Below are 11025 nucleotides of genomic sequence, written 5' to 3' on the forward strand. Positions count from 1 at the left end.
ATAAATAACAATATGGGGATGAGGTAGTTGGGTGGGCTAATTACAGATGGGCTGTGTACAGGTGCAGTGATCGGTAAGCTGCTCTGACAACTGATGCTTAAAGTTAGTGAGGGAGATAAGTGTCTCCAGCTTCAGAGATTTTTGCAGTTTGTTCCAGTCATTTGCAGCAGAGAACTGGAAGGAATGGCGGCCAAAGGAGGTGTTGGCTTTGGGGATGACTAGTGAGATATACCTGCTGGAGCGCATACTACGGGTGGGTGTTGCTATGGTGACCAATGAGCTAAGATAAGGCGGAGATTGGCCTAGCAGTGATTTATAGATGACCTGGAGCCAGTGGGTTTGGTGACGAATATGTAGTGAGGGCCAGCCAACAAGAGCGTACAGGTCACAATGGTGGGTAGTGTATGGGGCTTTGGTGACAAAACGGATGGCACTGTGATAGACTACATTCAATTTGCTGAGTAGAGTGTTGGAGGCTATTTTGTAAATGACATCGCCGAAGTCAAGGATCGGTAAGATAGTCAGTTTTACGAGGGCATGTTTGGCAGCATGAGTGAAGGAGGCTTTGTTGCGAAATAGGAAGCCGATTCTAGATTTAACTTTGGATTGGAGATGCTTAATGTGAGTCTGGAAGGAGAGTTTACGGTCTAACCAGACACCTAGGTATTTGTAGTCAGACCCGCTGAGAGTAGTGATTCTAGTCGGGCGGGCGGGTGCAAGCAGCGTTCGATTGAAGAGCATGCATTTAGTTTTACTAGCGTATAAGAGCAGTTGGAGGCTACGGAAGGAGTGTTGTATTGCACTGAAGCTCGTTTGGAGGTTTGTTAACACAGTGTCCAATGAAGGGCCAGATGTATACAAAATGGTGTCATCTGCGTAGAGGCGGATCTGAGAGTCACCAGCAGCAAGAGCGACATCATTGATTTACACAGAGAATAGAGTCAGCCCGAGAATTGAACCCTGTGGCACCCCCATAGAATCAGGCCTTCATGGTCGAAAAGAAACCACTACTAAAAGACACCAATAATAAGAAGAGACTTGCTTGGGACAAGAAACATGAGCAATGGACATTAGACCGGTGGAAATGTGTCCTTTGGTCGGGAGTCCAAATGTGAGATTTTTGGTTCCAACCGCCGTGTCTTTGTGAGACGAGTGTGGGTGAACATATGATCTCCGCATGTGTATTTCCCACTGTAAAACATGGAGGAGGAGGTGTTATGGTGTGGGGGTGTTTTGCTGGTGACACTGTCTGTGATTTATTTAGAATTCAAGGCACACTTAACCAGCATGGCTACCACAGCATTCTGCAGCGATACGCCATCCCATCTGGTTTGGGCTTAGTGGGACTATCAATTGTTTTTCAACAGGACAATGACCCAACACACCTCCAGGCTGTGTAAGGGCTATTTTACCAAGAAGGAGAGTGATGGAGTGCTGCATCAGATGACCTGGCCTCCACAATACCCGACCTCAACCAAATTGAGATGGTTTGCGATGAGTCGGACCGCAGAGTGAAGGAAAAGCAGCCAACAAGTACTCAGCATATATGGGAACTCCTTCAAGACTGTTGGAAAAGCATTCCAGGTGAAGCTGGTTGAGAGAATGCCAAGAGTGTGCAAAGCTGTCATCAAGGCAAAGGGTGGCTATTTGAAGAATCTCAAATATAAAATATATTTTGATTTGTTTAACACTTTTTTGGTTACTACATGATTCCATATGTGTTATTTCATCGTTTTGATGTCTTCACTATTATTCTACAATGTAAAAAATAGTAAAAATAAAGAAAAACCCTTGAATGAGTAGGTGTTCTAAAACTTTTGACCGGTAGTGTAAGTATTCAGACCCTTTGTTGAAGCACCTTTGGCAGTGATTACAGCCATCAAGTCTTTTTGGGAATGACGCTACAAGCTTGGCACACCGGTATTTGGGGAATTTCTCCCATTCTTCTCTGCAGATCCTCTGAAGCTCTGTCAGGTTGGATGGGGAGCTGCACAGCCATTTTCAGATCTCTCCAGTTGTTCGATCGGGTTCAAGTCCGGTGCTCTGGTTGGGCCACTCATGGATATTCTGGTTGGGCCACTCTTGTGTTGTCTTGGCTGTGTGCTTAAGGTATTTGTCCTGTTGGAAGGTGAACCTTCGCCCCAGTCTGAAGTTCTGAGCGCTCTGGAGCAGGTTTTCATCAAGGATCTCTCTGTACTTTGCTCCGTTAATCTTTCCCTCGATCCTGACTGGTCTCCCAGTCCCTGCCGCTGCCACCACCATGCTTCACTGTAGGGAAGCTCCGTCACAGTGACCATCGGGTTCTTAGTCACCTCCCTGACCAAGGCCCTTCTCCCCTAATTGCTCAGTTTGGCCAGGTGGTCAGCTCTAGGAAGAGTCTTGGTGGTTCCAAACTTCTATTTAAGAATGATGGAGGCCACTGTGTTCTTGGGGACCTTCAATGCTGCAGACATTTTTTAGTACCCTTCCCCAGATCTGTGGCTCAACACAATCCTGTCTCGCCGCTCTAAAGACAATTCCTTTGACCTCATGGCTTGGTTTTGTGTGTAGATTGATGAGGGGAAAAAATTAATTTAATCAATTTTAGAATAAGGCTGCAACGTAACAAAATGTGGAAATAGTAAAGGGGTCTGAATACTTTCCGAATGCACCGTATATCACACTGAAACCATACCCTAAAGCAGGGTTCCCAAACTTGCGGCCCACGGGTGGTTTTATTTGGCACCCCAAGTTGAGCAAATTTCATTTTTTGCATTTTCATTGTTGGACATGACTAAAATAAAACACCAGGTAATCAGCTCCAAGTGATTTTAATTTTGGAAATCTGTTCAAATATTCCCACGCACAGAGAAACACAAGATCGTATATAAACGTAAGCAAGGTTTGAAATGATGTTCATATCCGTTTGTGCTTCCATTTTATTAACTGGCCTGCAGTTGAATCTAGTTGATGATCCCTGCCCTAAATGCATTACAACCCCCCCTAATATAAAATCACACTAAACCATATCATAAAAACACGCAAACAATACAGTAAATACTATTTACAGGTGTATTTATAATTTATTGAACAAACAATAAATCGAGGAAATAGAGGCGCGTCCCAGATCACTCGTGTTCCTCGCTGCGTAGCCTGGCGTTGGGGTTGGTGATCTTGATGGCCAGTTGAGCTGCCCTCTCCACGATCAACTTCCTGTTCTTAGACGACACATTGTGGGCTATCTCTGCAGCATGGGTCCTGTGGAGTACAAGGGGAGAGATTGGTTACAGTGACAGACATGTGAGGGCAAAAAGGAGATTTAATTTCTCCGGAAACAACAACTGATGTCATCAGGGTTAGGGTCAATTATATTTCAATTCAAATTTCCCACAATGCTTTTTAATTCAAATTGAATTTTTTCCACCCCAACCCTGGATGTCACCTGTTCAAACAAAATCTATTTGAAGAGCCATGCATACACCACTTAAAAGTCTATCGCACAACATGCCATATTCCTAACACCAAAACTATAAAGCATTTAGATAAAGCTCAGCCACATGCAACTATAATAGCCACGTTCCCGGTTGATGATGTAGCAGGTTATCTTCCACCTCCTGGCTACGGGGAAAGCTAAGGGTGGAATGGGTACGTCCTCTGCCGTGCTCTCCCTCCTCCTTCAAACACCCGTCATGAGTATGGCAGACCCAGCAGGCAACGATGAGAGGAGGAGTCAGGGGAGGAGTCAGGGGAGGAGGAGGAGTCAGACCCTACTAGATCTCCAGGACATTATACACCATGCAGGACATCTACTGGACACACACGGTTAACACACCCCAAGTAGGACCCACATAGCCTGGTCGAGCAGACAAACCGCTACTCTCGTGTCTCATTTCAGAATGTGAGCTATTTGCGAGATCAGGCTGGTTCCACCAGGCTAGGACACAAACATTACACCAAATGAAATATTGCACTTGAATGAACACACTTCAAAATAAAAAACAACGAATAGGAGTCTAAAAAAAAAAAAAAATTCACAAGACTCACGGTCGGACAAACCAAACCATAACGTTGCACCACATGCTGAACCACGAGTCTTACCTTCCACACGAGGGCTACGTTCAGCAGGAAACCCAAACGTTGTTGAACGTTACAGGTGTCATGAAATGTCATGAATAGAGCCAACAGGACTCCTTCTTACACCCGTCTATTATATAGGTTGTACATTACATAATTTCTATGTGAAACGTTCCACAACGTGGTGCCCTGCTGAATGCAGCCCTGCTTTCTGATGAAACTCTCCAGTCTCCAGCCAATACTTACACCAATCCAATGCTTTTAAATCCATGACGGGGATTGGGACTTACTTGTTGCTCATCATGAGGACCTCCAGCTCTCTGATGTTGTGGACCAGGAACTTCCTGAAGCCGGAAGGCAGCATGTGTTTGGTCTTCTTGTTGCTACCGTAGCCGATGTTGGGCATCAGCATCTGGCCCTTGAAGCGCCGGCGCACCCTGTTGTCGATTCCACGGGGTTTACGCCAGTTTTGCTACAAAGAAGAAACGTAAGAGAGGTGAGTAGTAAGGCGATATCCCGCGAATACAGTAGCCAGCTAGCGCGGTGACTACACTGGTTACGTTAGGGTTAGGGAAGTGTTTAGGCCAGTTAAGACAGTTCACTTTTCCCCATTCACATTCCTTAAAAAAGACGCACTCCAGGAACTTAAGCGCAACAAATTCGCAACATGGTAAGAATTGGAAATCGTAACATACAAATTGTAGGAGGTAACGTCATACAAAAATGGATGACGTACACAACAAAAATGGGGGCCACTTTTGGCTCGCGAGCACCACTTCCAAAACTATACGAAAACACGGGGTGCATCTTTAACCCCGTCAGTCCCGAGACCCTAGCAACAATCGTCTTGTCATTTATCCGACTGTCATTTATCTGCATGTCCAGCCCTTATATTTAGCCTCACAATGAAGCGTTTTACCATTATCGTCATGACAGCCAGGGCTACAAGTAGAACACAGAACTATTTGACAATCAGTTGCATTCATACGTTTTATTGACGTATAATCCGCCAAATCAAAACACCTGACCAAAATTAATTTGTATGAACGCAGTAAATTTGCTTAGTGGGATATGAATATCAAAGTATTCAGTGACAACTGTGTGGAGTTCTGTGTTTGTGACAGCAACTGTGACCTTATTACAGTATTATAGACACTATGTCCTGGGATTCCCTATGATCTTCTCAGTAGAAGAACCCCTTACAGTATTATAGACACTATGTCCTGGGATTCCCTATGATCTTCTCTGTAGAAGAACCCCTTACCTTCTAACCACTTGTGTAGATCGTGAGTGCAATAGAGCAAAACATGTTACATGTATTTGTGAGTCTCAGCTTTTCATACATCACTTTTAACAGTTTGTAGCACGGGGCCCCGTGTAGCTCAGTTGGTAGAGCGTGGTGCTTGCAACGCCAGGGTTGTGGATTCGTTTCCCACGGGGGGGGGCCAGTATGAAAAATGTATGCACTCACGAACTGTAAGTCGCTCTGGATAAGAGCGTCTGCTAAATGACAAAAAATGTAAAATGAACCATTCGGACTCTACTTCAGCCCCCGTTAATCAGACTTATCGCACACAATGTTTAAAAGGGGTTCGAAATCCAAATCGCGCAGGCGTCGTGGTGGGACTCATTGGGTTAAGGAAGCAGCAGCACTAACATGTGTCACTTTCAGAGATTGCTCTTCATTTGCATGTTCCAGACCTCAACCAAGATCTGGGTCGTGTTCATTAGACACCAAACAGAAGAAAACAAACGGACACAGGAAGGAACTACCGGAATTTGTCCAATAAGAAACACTTGTTTTCCATGTGCCCTAACGCAGTGGTTTTCAAACCTCTCCTCGGGGGGACCCCCAGATGTTTCACAGTTTTGTTGTAGCCCTGAACTAGCTCACTGATTTACCTCATCAAGGGCTTGATGATTAGTTGACAAGTTGAATGAGGTGTGGTGGCTGTGGAATAGTTAAAATACACGGAACAGCTTGGGGGGGTCCCTGAGGATAGGTTTGAAAACGCCTGGTTCAACACATTAACGTAGCAAGGATTCAAATACTGTTGCTACAATTAATTATATATAGTGGCCAACACCAACTGTACCTTGACTTTGACATAGCGGTCTGACTGATGTCTGATGAACTTTTTCACCCTCTTCTTGACGATCTTGGGCCTTTTCAGAGGCCTCAATGCTGCCATGTTGCCTGGAGGAACAGAAACCAATAGTCTGTTAGCAGTAGCCTGGAGGAAGCAGTCTTTTCATCTTTCCCATTGGATTTACAGACCTTTATTAGCTACCCACAGGGGCTGTTAGCTAAGTAACTTGTTTGAGACCAGCTGGAACTCATTGGGTCATCAGGTAGCCTAGAGGCAAGTCAGCAACCGGAGGGTTGCCAGTTCAAATCCCGGGTCTGACAGGAAAAATCTGCCGGGAAGTGAGCTGGCAACCAGAGGGTTGCTGGTATCAAATCTTAGATGCCATTGCCTGTCGTTGTGCCCTTGAGCAAGTCACTTAACCCTCCACAACAACTGCTCCACGGGTGCCCTAGCTTCTGTAGAGTCTGCAACAACCAGATGTTCCATTTTTCAGGGGAAATGTAAAGAGCCTGTGACGACTTCAGCTTTTGGACATTAACGCCACACTCCATCTTAACTCCTCCACCACATTAACTGGATTGGTTGAACAGAGCAGAAAAAAAAATAACCTCTGTGACAGCTTTTCTTCTGGTCAAGACAAGTACTTAGGGGAAGGGATCTGGTTTCAGGCGTTTCTTTTACACCTGACACGTTGGGTCAGGCGCCCAGTTTGGCAGCACCCCACTCTAACCTGTATTGTGTATCTTAAACTTAACCATGCATAGTATTCCTCATCCACTGGTCACTGTGTGTGTAGGTTTAGCTTATGAAAGGACTGTAAATTGTTTTCTTGAACACAAACTCATCCAGCCAACCAATATAGGTAGCATGCTGGCCTAGCTAAAAGCATCGATATTATTATTTTTTTAAACAAGGATGCAGAAAACTACAGTAGGCTAATTTGCTTTGCTAGCTAATTCCCGCAGCTTGAATCGTTAATATGCCCGCGTCATTTGAAACGATTTGTTCATTTGATGTGCAATGTTTCCGCTGCAGTCGTGATACTTGCAGCAATGTGTCAAAAGCTTGTGGTCAGACATGATGGGACAGCCACGTCACTATAGCTGACAACTAGCCATATGGTCTCAGAAAACTCAACCGACCCGTCTTCCAACTTTTCCCCTAGTTACGTGTAGTCAAATCCATAGACACTAGCATCTAATTTGGCCAACTGTGGATCTGCAAAAGTAGACCGCTGCAGTTAGTAGAGTGAAATAACACTAGCGGCTACTTAACCATCTTTTGAGCCGACATCCCAATGTCCAATCTGCCCATTTTTATAAGAGCCACACATCTACAATGTCCAGCAGCAATAACGACAAATATATAAAGTTCGATTGAATATGTAATGAATACCGTTGATTTTGATGGATTAGAGTCATACAATTATAACGATGCTGACTGATTTCCATTTCCACTTACCGTTCGGTCTGTCTGCCTACTTCCAGGCAGTTCAAGGAAAGAGGGTGGAGACTCTTTCTCTTCCTCTTCCGTGGAGTTTAAACAAGATAGACCACAGCCTGTCGTTTCTGCTTCTTTTTCTTCAGTGGGGGTTTATCGGCGGTTGGCATCCAACGTTATGGTGCATTACCGCCACCTACCGTACTGGAGTGTGGGCCAGAGACGGGGATAAACTAAATCCTACCTGCTAACCCCGTTTCTCTTAAAAAAAGATAACAAAATATTTGAGACTATATCTAATGACGCTCTACTCAATATACTCTTTAAACTAATTTCCTGTATCCCCTTCTCCCTCATACTAAATCTCATCCTCTCTCTTTCCCTCTGATACTGCCCACACTGTAGCAATACATGCTCCACAGGCTTTATTTCCTGACAATAATCACACTTTCCTGATGGATGCTTTCCTATCACGTTTAATGTCTTATTCAACTGGCTGTGTCCCACCCTTAATCTTGTAAAAATAGCCTCCTCTCTTCTGTCCCTTCCTGCCGTCCTCCCCTCCCCGACTTTCCTCTGTACTTGAAATAAATGCCTTCCCTTATTATCTCTATTCCACTGCTCCTGCCATCTCTGCACCGTCACTGTATATATCCGTCTTTTTGCCTCTGCCTTGCTCATTGACACTTCAACATCCCCACTACTAAGTGCTTGTTTAGCCTGTTCATCTACCGCCTCGTCCCCCTCCACCCCCACATGGGCTGGAACCCAAGTAAATATTTTCTGAATACCCATCTGTTTAATCCTGCCATGGGTTTGTAGCACCTCATAAAGCAGGTCTTGTCTGCTACGTGAGCTATAGGACTGGAGACTCATTAACACTGCACATGAATCAGAGCAAATAACTACTCTGTATGGCTTAACTTCCTCCACCCACTGCAAGGCCAACAGTATGGCCATCAGCTCCACCCACTGCAAGGCCAACAGTATGGCCATCAGCTCCACCCACTGCAAGGCCAACAGTATGGCCATCAGCTCCGCCCACTGCAAGGCCAACAGTATGGCCATCAGCTCCACCCACTGCAAGGCCAACAGTATGGCCATCAGCTCCACCCACTGCAAGGCCAACAGTATGGCCATCAGCTCCACCCACTGCAAGGCCAACAGTATGGCCATCAGCTCCACCCACTGCAAGGCCAACAGTATGGCCATCAGCTCCACCCACTGCAAGGCCAACAGTATGGCCATCAGCTCCACCCACTGCAAGGCCAACAGTATGGCCATCAGCTCCGCCCACTGCAAGGCCAACAGTATGGCCATCAGCTCCGCCCACTGCAAGGCCAACAGTATGGCCATCAGCTCCACCCACTGCAAGGCCAACAGTACAGCCATCAGCTCCACCCACTGCAAGGCCAACAGTATGGCCATCAGCTCCACCCACTGCAAGGCCAACAGTATGGCCATCAGCTCCACCCACTGCAAGGCCAACAGTACAGCCATCAGCTCCGCCCACTGCAAGGCCAACAGTATGGCCATCAGCTCCGCCCACTGCAAGGCCAACAGTATGGCCACCAGCTCCACCCACTGCAAGGCCAACAGTATGGCCATCAGCTCCGCCCACTGCAAGGCCAACAGTATGGCCATCAGCTCCGCCCACTGCAAGGCCAACAGTATGGCCATCAGCTCCGCCCACTGCAAGGCCAACAGTACGGCCATCAGCTCCACCCACTGCAAGGCCAACAGTATGGCCATCAGCTCCGCCCACTGCAAGGCCAACAGTATGGCCATCAGCTCCGCCCACTGCAAGGCCAACAGTACGGCCATCAGCTCCACCCACTGCAAGGCCAACAGTATGGCCATCAGCTCCGCCCACTGCAAGGCCAACAGTACGGCCATCAGCTCCACCCACTGCAAGGCCAACAGTATGGCCATCAGCTCCGCCCACTGCAAGGCCAACAGTATGGCCATCAGCTCCGCCGTATATACAGCCAGATGATCTGTAATACGTTTCCTGACTTCCACCCCACATTCCTGCACTACAAATGCTGTACCCAGTACGTCCTGTCCTTGGATCTTTTGAACCATCTGTGTAAATGGCCACAAAATCCTGATACACAGTTTCCAGACGTTTCTTAAAGAAATCAGCTGGATCAACACCCTCCCTATCTTTCAGTAGTCTCTCCAACACTTCTAGATCAACTACTGGAGGCGGGAGTAGCCATGGTGGATTTACAGGAATAACTACCGTTGGACTAAACTCCCTTCCATACAGTCCCATCTCCTTCGCCTGGGTATTACCCACCCACCCCAAAGCTCGTGTTCGGTCTTCGCTCATGTTCCCAGCATGCCTGTAAAATCCCTTTCGCAGGATGAGACACCCCATGTCCTTGTAGGTTGACCCAGTAATTCATTGCCAGCTGCTAGCCTGTCGTTTCCAATGGGAACAAATTAGTTATAGTGGGCAGAGCCAAGCAGGAGCTAGCGAGATCCTATTGGTCCATTCTAGCATCATCTGCATATTCCGTTTGGGAACGCCTACTCAGTGAAGATTTTTTTTACAACTTTGGCAAAGGGTAAAGTCCACTCTGTTCATAACATATTTCTAGTTTTGGGGAGCAGAAAACTGTAATGAGATCAAATGTTTAATCGATGAGGAAATGTCCAGAATGTCGGCCGAAATCCATCTCCTTCCATCTTCTCCCTCTGCTGGCCACTGGACTTCCTCTCACTGGAAACGCCAAGCAGATGCTTCACATTTATACAGTCGTGGTCAAAAGTTTTGAGAATGACAGAAGTATTGGTCTTCACAAAGTTTGCTTCTTCAGTGTTTTTAGATATTTCTGTCAGATGTTACTATTGTATACTGAAGTATAATTACAAGCATTCCATAAGTGTCAAAGGCTTTTATTGACAATTACATTAAAGTTCATGCAAAGAGTCAATATTTGCAGTGTTGACCCTTCTTTTTCAAGACCTCTGCAATCCGCCCTGGCATGCTGTCAATTAACTTCTGGGCCACATCCTGACTGATGGCAGCCCATTCTTGCATAATCAATGCTTGGAGTTTGTCAGAATTTGTAGGTTTTTGTTTGTCCACCCGCCTCTTGAGGGTTGACCACAAGTTCTCAATGGGATTAAGGTCTGGGGAGTTTCCTGGCCATGGACCCAAAATGTTGATGTTTTGTTCCCCGAGCCACTTAGTTATCACTTTCGCCTCATGGCAAGGTGCTCCATCATGCTGGAAAAGGCATTGTTCGTCAACAAACTGTTGTTGGATGGTTGGGAGAAGTTGCTCTCGGAGGATGTGTTGGTACCATTCTTTATTCATGGCTGTGTTCTTAGGCAAAATTGTGAGTGAGCCCATTCCCTTGGCTGAGAAGCAACCCCACACATTTTTTTTTTCTTTGCAGATGCTCTTATCCAGAGCGACTTACAGTTTGTG

The 11025-nt window shown here is 46.1% G+C and overlaps 1 protein-coding gene across 1 annotated transcript; it reads right to left on the minus strand.

Moving 5' to 3' along the window:
• Positions 1–3037: 3037 nt before the first annotated feature.
• LOC311125809 (large ribosomal subunit protein eL32-like) lies at positions 3038–7685 on the minus strand. The gene is made up of 4 exons (XM_084199841.1): positions 7605–7685; positions 6150–6250; positions 4344–4525; positions 3038–3237 (listed from the first exon to the last, which is right to left on the minus strand). Exons 2-4 carry the CDS (start codon positions 6243–6245, stop codon positions 3108–3110), a joined length of 408 nt encoding a protein of 135 aa, XP_084055967.1. The 5' UTR covers positions 6246–6250; positions 7605–7685; the 3' UTR covers positions 3038–3107.
• Between the last annotated feature and the right edge of the window lie 3340 nt (positions 7686–11025).

This window comes from Coregonus lavaretus (genome assembly GCF_964263955.1).
Source record: "Coregonus lavaretus genome assembly, contig: HAP1_SCAFFOLD_466, whole genome shotgun sequence".
NCBI classification, from domain to species: domain Eukaryota; kingdom Metazoa; phylum Chordata; class Actinopteri; order Salmoniformes; family Salmonidae; genus Coregonus; species Coregonus lavaretus.